The sequence below is a fragment of the Crocuta crocuta genome, unplaced genomic scaffold, assembly GCF_008692635.1.
Source record: "Crocuta crocuta isolate KB4526 unplaced genomic scaffold, BGI_CrCroc_1.0 scaffold55, whole genome shotgun sequence".
In the NCBI taxonomy this organism is placed as follows: domain Eukaryota; kingdom Metazoa; phylum Chordata; class Mammalia; order Carnivora; family Hyaenidae; genus Crocuta; species Crocuta crocuta.
This window is the reverse complement of record NW_027530512.1, coordinates 7140199-7155981: the sequence shown is the minus strand read 5'-3', so window position 1 is coordinate 7155981 and position 15783 is coordinate 7140199. Positions and strand designations below refer to the sequence as shown.

General features: G+C 41.2%; 1 protein-coding gene across 2 annotated transcripts in view; it reads left to right on the top strand.

Annotated features, from left to right (window-relative positions):
• Positions 1–15783, top strand: part of SYT16 (synaptotagmin 16) — a 96865-nt gene that overhangs the window by 71546 nt on the left and 9536 nt on the right. For both annotated transcript variants that reach the window (XM_077767086.1, XM_077767087.1), the window contains exons 3-5: positions 116–372; positions 5612–6052; positions 8891–9080. In XM_077767086.1, coding sequence (XP_077623212.1) covers positions 116–372; positions 5612–6052; positions 8891–9080 — 888 coding nt within the window. The remainder of the gene's footprint in view (positions 1–115; positions 373–5611; positions 6053–8890; positions 9081–15783) is intronic.

Sequence of the window (15783 nt, the reverse complement as noted above, 5' to 3'; positions counted from 1 at the left end):
CAGATGCCCCTGTTTTTGCGATCTTGATTTGTATTATTGCTACTGCTCAATTTCTCTAGGTAAAAAGGTGTAAAATAATAATACATTTGAAATAGCTTCCTTATTGCACATTTAGGTTTGGATGGAGCCAGCCAACCGAATTATTCTGGGACTCTGTCTTACGGTAAAGATGATCCCGCCTCTGCCCACTCACAGTCCGCATGTGAGGTGGGAGACACCAGGCACCCTGGCGCATCTCCCCAAGAGACCAGTGTGCCTCGCAGCCTCAGTCGCCAGTCCACAGAAGGCAGCTTGGAATTGGAGACTGCGTTTAACAACCGGGGATTTGAAGACTCCTATGCTACTGACAGCAGCTCCGTGTGGGGTCCAGAGGCAAGTTATTTGTTTTTCATTCTTTCTTTGCCTGAGTGTTATGTGCTCTTTAGTGAGGTCTTGCTTTCCTCTTCCTGCTCATGTCGCAAGAAAAAAATGTCTCCAGAAAGGAAGAAATGCCTTGAAAAACAAAGACGTAAAGAGTCCTTATTTATAAGAAATAAAAATTTTTCAGGTGACCAAGTCACAGCTCCTATGTGTACCAATAAAAGAATCATAAATAAATTTCTATCAAAATGAGGGAAAAAAGAAGAGTGGGAGAATAGACCCAGCAACAATCAGGCCTCTTGTTTATATAAAAGACTTTTTAGTTCTTTAGAGAATACTGGTGTATTTCCTTCATGGTTTCAATTAAATGGAGTCTATTTTTATTTACCCCAAATCTCGAGTTATAATTATTTTAATATGAATATTATTTGAAAATTAAACCACAATACAGTGACCCTCCAAATGAAATGCTGCAAGGTATTATAATGAAGATTTTGTAGTATGTTTGTTAGGTTTGCATTGAATTCAAGATTTAAGAGATGGCATTAGTTTGTGATGACCCTCTGGCCATTGACTTTGCTTTTTGGAATAAATCTCTAATATAAGATACCCCTTCTAAATTTATTTTTTAATTGAAACTTATTCCAGAATATGCCTAACCACCCAGAGGTATGACTGGAAGTGATTATGACAGACACTACCATTTATTGAGCAATTACTATGTGCCAGGCACTATGATAAAGATGTTTTATAAACATTACTTTGTCTTACAGGCATTTAGAGTTATTCTTTATTAGCTAGATGTCTTTTATTATGATTCTGTGACACTAGGAGATGTTAAATAATAATGTCTACTGCCTTTTTTGAAATTAATTTTGATGAAATACATAATATATGTATATAAAATATTCATATAGTTTGTGGGGCAAAAGGAAGGAGAAAAGTGTATGTATTTTGTCTGCTTGAGAAAATAACCAGGTGGAATCTTTTACAAGGACCTGGACTGTCACACATAGCAGATTCTGAGCCAGGAGAAGAAAAAAAATCACAGAGAATCATGTCCCAAAGCTGTACGGCTAATGCACTGGGGTGTGTAGAGAGAGCTTAAGAAGGTGTGCACATGTGTGTGTGTGTGCCCATGTGTTGATGTCATGGCTGAGGACAAGAAACAGTAATGCAAAATCATGGTTTGTGGCTTGTCAGGGGCAGTCCTGCATATAGACACCCAAAGCTATTAACCTTGTAAGTTTTGAAAAAAAAAAAAATTGTGCTTCCCAGTTGGTTTGCTGCTGAAAAGTCATATCAAATCCCACACAGTAACATTGAACATTTAAAAATACCCTCTTTGGCTTTCTCACCACAAAAACAAAACAGAAACGGTTTACCTGTCTATTGATACTCAGTCCCCTTGATAATTGTTCCCTCAGCTTGGAATTGTTTTTTTTCTTCAGGTAACCTCCCATCTGCCTGACTCATGGAGCTTTAACAGAAGACTTGGTGTTGAGAGCACTAAATGTTCTCTGACTCCAAAAATACCCAGACATCTCTGTGTGCTCCATTCAACCTCCTATCTATTTTGAGACAAAAACTGTAATTTGGTGCTCCTACAGTAGAACCTCAGAGGCAGCTCGGAGGCAGTTCCTGTAACTGCCTGCTTTGCAGGCTTAGCTTGCCTTTTAAGAATTGATTTATTTGCCTCTTAGCTGTATTAAGAACCCAGTCTTCCCCTGTGTATCTGGCATCAGGAACATATTGCAGGTCTGTTTACTTTGGGCTACACAGATGCCATCAACACTGTCTTACTAAAACACAAAGGCTTTCAATCTGATAGAAAATCTTTAAACCTATGAGGGTTTTGACAACGTGGCATAAGTGTTCCCATCTTAGAGAAAAATAGGGATATTAGAGCTAAAGGAATCACTTATTTTGCCTCAGAAGGAAACCACTCATGCAGTGTGACTACCTGTTAGGCTGATGGAGTTTTGAGCACCGCTCTTCTCTGCTGGAAAAGGCCATTGACTTTTTCCTGCAGACCCAGGGCTTGGCAGGGAAGACAATGGGCGGGTGGCTGGCGATTTTGAGCACACAGGGAGACGTGTGTCCCACTTTTCATCTCTGCTTTCTACTGATTAACAGGTTGGCCTTGAGAAGTTAATTAAAATCTGCCAAATGGGGATAAAAATGAAGAGATTTTTACCTTGCAGGAAGGTCAGATGGATTAGTGGTATTAACAGTACCCGCATGAGGAGAGCCTTTAGTTGCCTGGTGATAGGTAAAGTGTGTTAAAATAATTAATTGCTATGAAAATACCAGCCTTCACAAATCTTTGTTTCAGATCAGACCAGGAAGGGGCCACAGAGCCCTGTTTCCCTGTGCTGCAGCTTGGATCGTCCCAGTCCAGAGCCTGGCCATGGCCTACAGCTCTGCTTTATGCAGAGTTCTTAGGAGAGTTGTTTCAGAGACCTTCAAAGGACTTAGCACAGACCTGTAGGTGAAGTGAGCATTTGTCTGAATAGCTAGCCTGATGGATAAATGGAGGGATAAGTCACTGACTAGGATATTTTTACCTTGGCATTGAAATTGCTGACAAAACTGGGAACTGTTAACTATTATGAAGAACAGAGACCTAAAAGGACGTGAAATTCAAAGTAGTATGTGTTTCCATCTCTCATCTTACTCCTGCCTCACCTCACACACTTACTACAAATATAAATAGCTATGGTGAGAGGCTTGGGGGGAAGAAGGGAGACATCACGGTTCAGCCTAAGGTTTGGAATTTTGAGCATTAATACTGGTAAACCCTGCATAGCCTTGGTTGGGAGCAGGAGTGAGTTATTCAGCCTTTCTAAAACTCCAGGCTTAAGTTTCCTCCCCCATAAAATGAAGATATTAAAATCCCTACCTTGTTAGGTTAATGTGAATATTTTAAAAGATAATGTTTCTTAGGTGGATTCCCAAAAAGCATAGCCTGTTGTGTCAGGATGTGCAAGCCCTGGGAACAAGAGTGAGAGGCAAGAGGGAATGAGGCGGGGTATAAGGGAGAACCAGTGTGAGAATTATAATCAAGTTGGCCACCACTAACTGTGACTCATGGCTTGATCTTGTGGGACTGCAAGAAGCTGTATTAACTGATCTCAGGACATCTGTCCAAGGCGAGACAAGTTTACTGCATGGGGCATTAACCTCCTCCAGACTCTGGACTTTATATACATGAATGCTAAGGAGGATTCTGTAACATTCCAAGCCTTGACAGTAATAGAGGCCTGTGGCGAGAGTTGAGAGTTGCATTGCCTGGAAAGGCGGTGAGGCTTTGTCAGGCTGTGCCAGGCTGAAGCTACTAGAACCCAACAGGCTATGCCTGCTGGAAAGAGGCAACAAAGGTGAGGCTAAGAAGGTCTGAAGTGCATAAAAGTGGGCTTTTGCACACTATAGAGAGTTTAGCATAGTACCTGGCATGAGAGACGGCTTAGTGGATGTTAGCTCTTATTACTTCTGATCCAGCAAGCAATATAGAGATGATCAAGAGGAGGCTAAAATAGATGGGAGTTCTAACAGAAGACTGTGACTTGATTTCTGAGTTAGGCTAACTCCTTGGAGACTTGCTTCTAATATTATATCTACACTAGTCAGTTGTATTCAGAAGTCTCTATAGCAACCACTTTTATCACTTGAAACTAAGTACCTCTGAATAGAAACACTCTCACATGAATGCATGCTGAGGAAAGAATATAAGGAGCTTCCCTTATTTTGCAAAAAGCCTAAATTTTCTTTGTAGACTAATGTGCATTTTAAAAGAGAAGACATTTATTCCATGTCTCCTGTTTGTCAAGTCCTTTAATTTGCACAACAACCCTGTAATTGGCTTCATCCCCATTTTACTATTGAAGAAAATCACAAGGGAAAAGGATTAAATAACTTGTCCAATGTCATAAAGGGAGTAAGTGGTAGACCTGGGTTGCCTAAGGATGTCTCATTCCAGTGAACTGTACACTTTAACCTCCACTCTGTGGGGAAGTTTTGTTGATGAATGCACATTTTTCAGGTGCCTTATCATATACTTTAAAATAGTCTTTAGATTAGCGAAGTCTGGTGTTGAGTTACATAATAAGAACAGGTTCTGATATATAATGAGAATCAGGTCAAAGTTTAGTAATGAGTGAGTATCATGCCTTCATAGAAAAAAAATCAAATTATGTTGACATTCTTTATGGTTTGTTGGAGACTACTTCATTATAATAATGCAGCTCAGCTCAGTTTTCTCAGTGAGGTCGTCAGAACTTACTGGCTATGGGTGAATTGTTGTCTAAGGGTGATATTTTATAATGAGGGGGGCCATGTTTGAAAATAGGTAGCATCAGTCCATTGATGGGAATAGGTATTTATGAAATCTAGTCTGAGCCAGGTATTTTTCAATATCTGTTAAAACCTCATCATAACACTCCATCAGATAGGCATCTTAATGCTCAATTTTCAGCTAGAGCACAGAGAGGGTGGCCTATTTGGCCAGGGTCAAAAAGTCAGTCCATGGTAGAGTTATGATTTCAACCCGAGTTCTGTCTCCATGTCTGGTATTGCTGTTTGCTAAGTGGCTGCTGAGGATGCCCTCCTAAACCTTCAGTACTCAAGAGTGTGGTGTGAGGCCATTGGTGACATCCTTGTGAGCTGTGAAATGCAGAGTCTCAGGCCCCACCCCAGTCCTACAGAATCAGAAACTCTGAATGACTCAAGTCCACACGCATGTTTGGATTAAACGTTTTCTCCCATGTAGCTTGAAAAACTACTGAAGATTCACCTGTCTGTGACCCCCCACTAGGATTCTCATCTGCAGGAAGTCCTGGGTCTTGGAGCACAGGCCCAGGCTCAGCCATTTTCCCTGGGAACTCCAGAAAAAGTTCTCTCTTGGAAGCTGCATAGTTGATTAATTTTAGACTTTAGATCTCAGTTTCAATGCAAGTGGTCAGGTGTGCTTTTTTGAGAGTCAGTGTATATGAAAACACTTTGTAAAATATAAAAGCTTTGTTCATTCATTCCAAAAGCATTCATGAAGATTCACCATATACCAGGCACTGTATCCCCAAAGAATTCACAATCTAAGGGAGACATAGACCAATAAACAGACCCTTTTAATGTACTAGGTGCTGACAATCAAAAAAGTACAGGGTTCTGATGGAGCACAGAGGAGCACTATCTCACCAAACTGTATTTGGACATTATCATTTCCACTCCTAATCTCTTCCTCTATCTGCAACAGGAACAGGATGGGGCCAATTTTCAGGTGCCGACTGGGGTCCTGGAGCCCATCTCAAAATGTGGTGACTTGGAGGTCATCTTTGAATATAAAGGTTCCAGCCAGAAGCTCACAGTGACCATTGTGAGAGCTCAGGGCCTCCCAGATAAAGACCGAAGTGGTGTCAACTCTTGGCAAGTTCACGTAGTGCTGCTGCCCAGTAAGAAACAGAGGGGAAGGACAAGCATACAGAGGGGCCCCAACCCTGTCTTCAAGGAGAAGGTCACCTTCATTAAGATGGAGCCCAGAGACGTGGCTGCCTGTGCTGTCCGCTTCCGCCTGTATGCTGCCCGCAAGATGACCCGTGAGAGAATGATGGGAGAGAAGCTGTTCCATCTCAGCCACCTGAACCCAGAAGGGGAAATGAAAGTGACTCTGGTTCTAGAGCCAAGAAGTAATATCAGCGTGAGTATGTTAAATGGTGCTGCTAATGATGCGGTATGTTCAAGGATCTGGACTTGTCAGTCCTTGATTTAGTACATTCAGCCTGTGAATTCAAACACCTTAATTTAATTTTCCATTTGGCTCTCTTCATCCTTATAAGCCATGATTTGCACTTCATGGTACAATGGGTTTTTTTGTGCTCATCTTCCCTATAAGCTGATGGATGTATTCTCTGTCCATTTCTGGAAATGACAGCAACAGTGTGGGGGAAGGGCTTAACCTGCTGAATAACTGAACTGTAGTCTGACCATCTCCCTCCTGCCCCACCCTTATGTGCCTTGTGATGAATCTCAGAGATGGGGCTCTCCTTAACATGTGTGTCTGAGTAGCCTACAACAGCAGCCCTGATCTCTAGCCGTTTCTAAGACCTTCCATTTATATGACTGCCCTCCTCGCATGCATCTTATCCTCTGCATCCCCGCTGGGGTTATGTGGAAGGACAGCACGGCTTGTATGTCTATAAGATAGACACCCTACTATTGCTGGTGGTTAAATGTTATCTAGTATGCAGGCCTTTTAAAAACCATGTAAAAACATCAGGTCTCAGTCTTGGGCTACTCGGCCAATTGGTCATCTAACCAAAAATGTTTACCAAGTGCTTACTATGACAGGTACTCTATAGGCAGAGAGGATGTAGGAAAGGACAAAGGGGTGATGCCTCTGCCCTCGAGAGCTTGATATCTGGTGGAGGAGGGGAAACAATAGCAGATCAGGTATGCAAAGGGAGAGAGAGAGTGATAGAGTTGCTGTTGGTTTATAAGGGTCCAAGAATGTGTCTTTGAAGTGATGATAAAACACAAAACTCAAAGAATCAAGAGATCAAGACTGGTGACATGTGGATAAGCAAGGATTCCAGACAGAGGGAATGGCACATGCAGGCATCAAGAAGTGGGAAGCAGCTTGTTCTGTCTGAGGATGAGGGAAGGAGCCAGAAACTTTGGAGTGTAGTGATGGGAGATCCATCACTTAAATTTTTTAATAGATGTCTCAAAATTAATTCTCCAGACTTATCTCTCTAAATCTATTCTACCTGAAGCCTTCCCATCTTGGCTAAAGGAAATTTCATTCTTTTAGTTGTCAAAAACCTTCAAAGTCATTTGTGACTTCTGTCCTTTCTGCATGAAATCCTACTGCCTCTATCTCCAAACTGTAACCAGAACCTAACTCTGTTAGATAACTGAAAGGGCCTCCTAGTGACCTTCCCACTTCGCCCCTTACACGCTATTTCCAACACAGGGGCCCAAATAAGCCTTTTAAAACAAGCCAGATCACGTCTCATTTCTGCTCAAATCCCTCTTTTTTTTAAACTCAGAGTAAAATATATCTGAAATCATGGAAAACAGAAACCAGAGAAGGTCAGAAGGAACCTGCACTATAGGCATAGGAATAGGTATGATCACACACCTATTCCTCTGGCCAATCCCTGTGCTGGGGCCACAGAGCTGAAGTGGGGAAGGTGGGCCAGTGTGAAGGTACTTTAAAGTAAAAATTCTACCATTCATCAGTTACTTGAACATGTTTACATGTCACACATTGGGCTATCACTGGACTGAGTGATTTATAAGGATTCAACATGAGATGGGAGAGGCAAGCTCTGTAGTGAGAGGTGCCTTTGTGGATGCCTCTTTAGAGACACAGGGGAGGGGTGATCTGTACCTCAAACTAAGCAAATATGTCACTGTTGGATTATCATAAACCTGACAGCAGGGGCTATATGGCACCTATCAAAACCAGCTAGCCCTATAGTTTACAAATTGTGCTTCTTAGAAGCCCAGGGCTCTACCATGGCCTGGTAAACAGATATTTTCCTACGGATGTGAAGAATCCTTAATTCCTTTCAATGTATTTATTTTGTTGGGGTTTTGATAAGAAGTTTTAAGAAATGATTTAAGATGCTGAGAAGAAATTTTGAGCAAAGTCTGATGCACCGGTTTCTGGTGGAGGAGGTGGTGGTTCTGGGAGGCTGGCTGTCTTACTCTCACAGCGCCAGTGCCCACTGTATGCTTCTTGAGTGAGAGTTGACATCCTGACCCACTTTGCTTTCCTCCTTCCTATATGTCTGGTGTATAAGTGTGGGGACTCTGGAGAAGCACATGTGTGAATAAACAGGACAGAGAGCGTAGTCTCTCCCCTAGGCTGGTGCATGCACCGTCTTTGAGATCCACAGTCCATGCCTTGGCTTTTTTACTAAACAGTCATCAAAGTGCTCATTTTCAATGTAATTCATTTCCTTGGGGGGGAAAATGTAGCATCTGGCATATTGCTGACAACCCTAGGAAAGGAAGCAGAACTAGGGGCCAAATATTCTATGTGGTAATAGACAGTAGTGGTCATTTCTTTTTCTAGTGAAGACAAAGTGCCTCCTGTATTGCTACATCCATCAGGAAGCTGCAGAGAACAGAAACAAAACTCATGCCTAGAGTGGATGGGTTCCATAGAAACATTCAAGCACAAACTACACAGGAGGGAATTTTGGTCTATATTAAATGTATTATTAGCTCTTCACATGTCTTAGAGGGTTTGATTTACACTAGTAATAACATCTTTGTCCATTTTGTCTTTAGAGAGGAAATATTGAATGGAGATGGCTCTTGAAGCAAATATGTCAGCTAATAATGCAGGGAAGCTCCTTCATGACCGTGCTCCCCAGGCCCATTATCATTCACACCAAGTGCGCCGTTAGTAATCTTTGGCAGCAGTTGAGATTGGACCACAATTTCACCAAACATAATAATTGGCTTTCTGTAAGGGAGTAGTACAGCGTGGGCCAATGGACTCTTTGTTGTTCTTCCCCTCCAGAGTGGAGAGTCTCCGCTCAGCCCATCTGCAGTTTCTCACAGTGATAGTGCTTCATCCACGCAGTCGCTGTCTCATGGAGGGGCGCCAGAGCTGCTGGTGGGGCTGTCCTACAATGCCACAACGGGGCGATTATCTGTGGAAATGATCAAAGGCAGCCATTTCCGAAACCTCGCTGTTAATAGAGCGCCTGGTAAGTGCATGTCGGTACCCCCAGCTCTGGGCCTTCCAGGAGCAAGGAGATGGCTGTATTTGCTTCGGTCTTAAGTCTTCAGCGCTTTTAGAGAAACTCTCTTGGTATGATTAGACATGTTTTTACAAAGCAATACCTCTGGATATTGAAAATGCCTTTCTATCTAATTAAAATGAAGGCTTCCATAGCTGGGTATATCTTGATGCAAAATACACTGACCCTTTACATGTATATGTTGTTATAGGGAAAAGAGTGGTATGTTTTCAGCAACATAGTGTGCATGGGCGATTAAAATCTGCTAATAGGCTGCAGGACTGCAAATACCTTAAAGAGGCAGAACATAGGCTTTGGAGTGAGACAGATCTGGGGACAAATTCCAGCTCTACCCACTTACTCATTGGCTTTGCTCTGATGTAGTATAATTTAACCCTCTTTTCTGAAGCTGAGGAGACTCATCTGGAACAAAGGTATATTAATAGTACCTTCCTCATGGGCTGTTTTGGGGTTTAAATAAAATGATCTCTACAAAGTATTTAGCTAAATGCCTAACGCAGTGAGGATACAAGAAATGTTAGTGGTTATGGTGTTGACAGAGGAGAAGGTAGAAAAGAAGGATCTGGGGAAATGCAAGCCTGACTTATCAGGAGAGCTACCACTTTACAGATTACCACTGCAAAGAGAGGCTCGAGACACTCCCATAGCCGAAGTCCTGGGTTCCGAAAGCCAGAATAAAAATGCTGTTGCTGGAAACAGCCACAACTGCCTATCAGGACCCAAGAAGTTGGAGATTGAGCATTGGACTAATGCTGCTAAAAATGATCTCTCCTTTAATAATTGTCAGCAAAAATAGCTTAAATGAGGACAGCAAGATGGCTTCTGCCTCGCTTCTGCCCTCTAGATCTCATGCAAATACATATAACCAGAGGAACCTAATTTGTATCTAGAATTCTAGCTGCAAGAGAGTCTGAAAAATGTTGTTGAATTCCCAGCCTTTCAAGTCCAGAGTGTAAACTAGAAGGAGTAGACTGGAGGGCAAGTGAACCTGTCTGCCCCAGCAACCAGCATCTTACTAAAATAAGGATGAAGTCAGTAACAGTGTGGTAGGCTGCAGGAGTCCATGGACTCTAGCCCCACATGTGAGTATTAGGTGAGGAGCCAGACAAGCTGGTAGAAAAGGGTTAGTTTCTATAGCCAAATCCAGGCTCTTGCTCTTCTTCATCTTTACCTGTGCTGCAGCTTGTTAGTCAGTCTGTATTAGCACCATTAGAACAAGTTACTAAGGAAAATCCAGTACTCTGGACCACAAGAGAACAGGTACGTAGGCCATATTCTGTGATGATGCTCCTAGCTGCATGACAGGAATTTAAAATGCATCATAGTGCTGATTATTAATTGCACAGCTAGTCTCTTTGCTAGTCACAGATTTTTTTTTTAAATAGCTCTGTATTTACTAAAGATCTGGGCTTATTGTTTTTCCTTTGCAGCTTTTCCCACTTTCTTTCCCTATCCTCCTAAAATGTGGAGAGATCTGGATAATTATTTGAGAAGAACATGGTGGAGGTGCAGAGAATGAGGGGGAAGTGAATCACACATTCATGACCTATTCCAATCCATGCTGGGAAGCTTCTATTTTTTTAAAAAAAAATTTTTAATGTTTATTTATTTTTTGAGAAAGAGAGAGACAGAGAGAGAGAGCACAAGTGGAGGAGGGGCAGAGAGAGAGGGAGACACAGAATCTGGAACAGGCTCCAGACTCCAAGCTGTCAGCACAGAGCCTGACACAGGGCTTGAACTCACGAACCCTGGAGATCATTACCTGAGAGGAAGTCGGACGCCTAACCAACTAAGCCACCCAGGAGCCCCAACATGCTAGGGAAGCTTTAAGCTGTGTGTGGTAGTATGTTGGCAAAGACAGCATTAGCTGGAGGCTAACAAACCAAGGTGTGAATTCAGGCTTTGACACTCACTAGCTAACAGTTATTAAACTCCTAAATCTCAGTTTCCTCATCTGTAAAATGGGATTGTAATCATATATACTTTCTAGGTAGAAATGCAACATATAAAGCTGTGATGTTAAGGATGGTACTATGTATCATTATACATTTCTCTATAAAAGAAAACATTCCAAAGAGGAAATTCATGTAACAAATATTTAAAACTGAATCGGAAAAAAACAAGGCAGGTTCTAATTTAGAAACTGATTTTATTCCAGAAGTTTAAGTCAGTTTGGCATTTCCTACATGATTTTTCATAGACATAGTGTCACAATTTAACTTAAACCCTAACTAACATGATGCATCTTTCTAACCGAAGTAATAGGAGACAAAGTTGCTGTGACGCTATTCATTAAAACAGAAACCCAGTAGTGAAGACAAAAGGTTTTTTACGTAGAATGCCGGTACTTGAGGAAAAGCCTGTTTAATTAGGAGGGGTTGAGAAAGTAGAAGGTTCCTTTGTGGCAATTGCAAAAGGGATCTCTTGGTACTTTCAAGGGCCTTAGATGTTGATGGCACTGGTTCTCCATGATGTTTCACTTTATTATGCCACACACTATTTTGGCAGTCATCAGGCAAGCTTAGGATACATTTTTAGTTCCCATATGGAAGAAAATAAGAGACAGAACAGGGGTTTTATGAGATAACTGAGCAGAGTTGGAAGAAAGGGAGAGAAAAGAGGATACAAGCTTGGGGTGGCCGAGGGAGACTGCCAAGTGCAGTGTCCCCACGAGGCAGAGGGGAGGGCAGGAGGTGCCGCCAGAGCTCTGCATCAGAGGTGCTGCCTGCCAGGGCAGAGGCATGTTTGGGAGCACTTATGTGAGGGTCCTAAAACCCTGTATGTGCATGAGACTCTGGGCTCAGGGACAGTTCCCTCTTGTATAAAGAGGAAGTATCAACTCTGCTATATAGACTAACTGGTAATTGAGGAATGGTCCTTAGGGAAGCCTGAAAGAGAATAGGTTGAGCCTGAATATTGGGGGCTTTTCTTCTCTGAATACTGAAGTTTCTAAATATTGCTGGAAGCCAGGAGAAAGGCTGGGATTTAGAAGTGAGAATCTTTTGCCTCAAAATATATCGTGAAACAAAAGATAACTTTGAATGTGCCAACTTGGTCCAGTTGATGGTGGCAAATAATAGGTGAGGTTCCTCTTCTCTATTGGGGCCTTAGAAGAAATAAACCACTGAAATGTAAGGCCCCTTCTCAAACTTCTGAGGTTAATCCTTGGAGGAGAGGACTCAGTAAAAGGCAAGTTTTGCTCTGGTGGGCAGGAGCTAGTGAGAGCATTCTTAGGTGTGAGTCCCCATGACAGCCGCCAGGATGGCTAAAAGTAATGCTGATTCCACCAAGTGTTAGTGAGGATATGGAGAATACTTTCTTGGTGGGAAGGGAGCAACCACTTTGGAAAAATCCTGGTAGTTTCTTACATAACTAAATTTGCATTGAAAATCCAACAGTTCTATGTTTGGGCATTTACCCATACATTAAAAAAGAAGAAGAAGAAGAAAAAGAAAAGACCTGCACAAGAACGTTTAGAGCAGATTTATTCATAGTGGCAAAAACAGCAAAGAGCTCTCGTGTCCACATGAATGAATAAACAAGTTAAGGTATATTTATGTAGTAGAATACTATTCAACAACTAAACAAGAATGAAATTAACATGGGATCTCAAAAACATACTGGTTACCTAGCATGACTCCATTTATAGGAAGTGCTAAAGTAGGCAAAATAGGGGTGCCTGGGTGGCTCAGTTGGTTAAACATCCAACTTTGGCTCTGGTCATAATCTCATGATTTGTGGGTTTGAGCCCCACATCAGGCTCTGTGCTGACAGCTTGGAGCCTGCTTCAGATTCTGTGTCTCCCACTCTCTTTGCCCCTATCCTGCTCATCCTCTGTCTCTCTCTGTCAAAAAAAAAAGACATTAAAAAAATTTTTTTAATTTAATAGGCAAAACTCATCTATCATGAAAAAAAGTCAAGATGAAGTGGGCAGGGACATGAAAGTATATTCCATGGTGATGGACATGTTCTATATTTTGATGGGAGTATGGGTTAAATGGATGTTTGCATTGGTCAGAATTTACTGGATGGTACTAAGCTTTGTGCATTTCACTGTGTGTAAATTGTTCCTTAAAATAGAAAAAAAAAACCCAATGTATTGAACCCTAGTTAATTAAATGCGTGCTGAAATGTTTAGGTATGGGTCAAGAGCAAGGATGAATACGGCTAAGATGGATTGATGGGTAGATAAATGCAGCTATGTTAGAAAGAAAATTGTCTGATCTTGGGATACTAACAAAAATACCATAGACCAAGTGGCCTCACAGAAATTTATTTTTCACAGTTCTGGGGGCTGGAAAGTTCAAGATCAAAGTCCAGCTAGTTCGGTTCCTGCTGAGAACCCTCTGCCTACTTTGCAGACAGACACCTTCTTGCTGTATCCTCACATGGCAGAGAGAGAAAATATCTCTCATGTCTTTTCTTATAAGGGTACTAATCTCATTCATGAGGAATCCACTTTCATGACCTAATTACCTCCCAAGAGTCACACATCCAAATACCATCACACTGGGGATTAAGGCTTCAGGATATAAATTTTGGGAGAATACACACATTCAGTCCATAACACAAATAAAGCAAAATATAACAAATGAAGAATCTGGGCACGATGTGTATGGGTGTCCACTGTACAAATATTTCAAATTTTCAGTGTCTTTGAAAATTCTTCTTATACATTATTGGGCAGAAAAAGCTAGGCTGGTCTGTAATTGTTCAGCTCAGTCAGGTGGGTAAAAATTAAATGTAGGCCTCAGCTTCTGGGTTTGGGATTATAATGTTTTTGGTTATGCTGACACCTCAAGGTCTAACTTCATTCCCCTGACCCAACCTTGGACAGGATAAAGTACCAAACACCTGAACCCAAGGGCATCTTCTATTGTACCTTCCATAAACCACATCCACCCCAAGAGAAAGTATGTGGCCAGGCACTGCTTGATATCCAACTTAACCTTTTCTCTGTTCATCTAATGGGTAGATGGATGGATGGACAGGTAGGGCTAACTAGCTAGCTAGTTATATTTGTATATCTAGATTTACATCTATTTACATATCTTTTTCTATCTTTCTGGGAAATGCCCATGTTATAAATTGCTGTGTTTTTCCCCCAATAATAGGTGGTCTAGGGATGATAAAATAGGCTATTTGAAGATTACTGAAACTATCCCATAGACCTCTTCAGAAACAGTATATTAATAAAGTAAGAACATGAACTAATTTAAACAGTGTGACAAGATTCATGCCAGGCATTTTCAAGACAAGTCTTCATTTAGTATGTGTGGTCAGTGTTCGAAAATATTGTCATTATTGCTGTTAAGGTAGTATAGGCTAGTCTCCAAACTGATGGAGAGGAATGGTTTCCACATCTATACATGGAGGATGGCCGAGGTGAACAAAAGCAGTTTATGGCATCTTCTGGACATGGGAAATTCTAATATGCATTTACAAGTGCTTGTGAAAAAGTTTCCATGGAGAATTAGAAACATTTGATTATCCTTCAGATCTGGCTTCATGGGAAAGCAATTCACTAACAATTTAGCAGCTCTGTTCTGCCTGCCACCTAATTACTGCATGGCCTCGACATTTGACTTAACCTCCCTGAATTTCATTTCCTTCCCTATTAAATGAGGTAAACAAGCTAATGTTACTCATACAAGTGCTATGTTAAAAAAATATATTAGCTATTCTGTTGACAGGTTCTCTTTCTCCATCTTTATTTTCATTTTGTCTCCTCCAATGCATTACCGCATTGTGTGTATGTGTGTATGTATACACACATAATAAAGGTTCTTGTCAAAAACTATCATTAAGATGTCCCCTCCAGTTAAAAACAAGTTCCCAGCCTCGCAGCATGTGCATGATTAGCCACATGTGATAATTACATCCCAAATGATAATACTTACTGCAGCAGCATATTAACCTTGTTAGGCACTCACAATAGCAGAGACTTGAGCAAAGAAAAATAAAGAAGCGTATCAAGCCACCTCATGTCGAGTGTGAAGAACAAGTGAGATATGGGGGGTAAGCTGTACAAATGGAGTGCAGGGGGAAAAGGGCTATATGAAAGCAGATATGGGGCATACCACCTTATTTCAAAATCCTGGTCCAGTTTTCAGCTAAATATAGTGTTTATTAGTAACCACGATATGCTCAGAATTATGGCCAATTCAAATGAAGATTTATATGTGGCGCTAATTTACTGAGTGCATCAGTGATATTCCTTTACTTAATTCCCACAGTAATATTTTAAAATTTTTTAATGTTTATTTTTGAGAGAGAGAGACAGACGGAACACTATTGGGGGAGGGACAGAGAGAGAGAAGAAAACGTAGAATCCAAAGCAGCCTCCAGGATCTGAGCTGTCATTACAGAGCCCGATGTGAGGCCTGAACTCATGAATCGTGAGATCATGACCTGAGCCGAAGTTGGGCATTTAACCGACTGAGCCACCTAGGCACCTTTCTAAAAAAAATTTTAATGTTTGTTTATTTTTGAGAGAGAGAATTCCCACAATAATATTAAAGTTAGAAAATCTAGACAGAAAAACAATTATGGAGAAATATGGTTACCATGGTATATGAATTATATCTCAATCAAGCTGTATTTTTTTTGTTTATTTGTTTTTCATTGCTTTTTTTTTTTTTTTAACCAA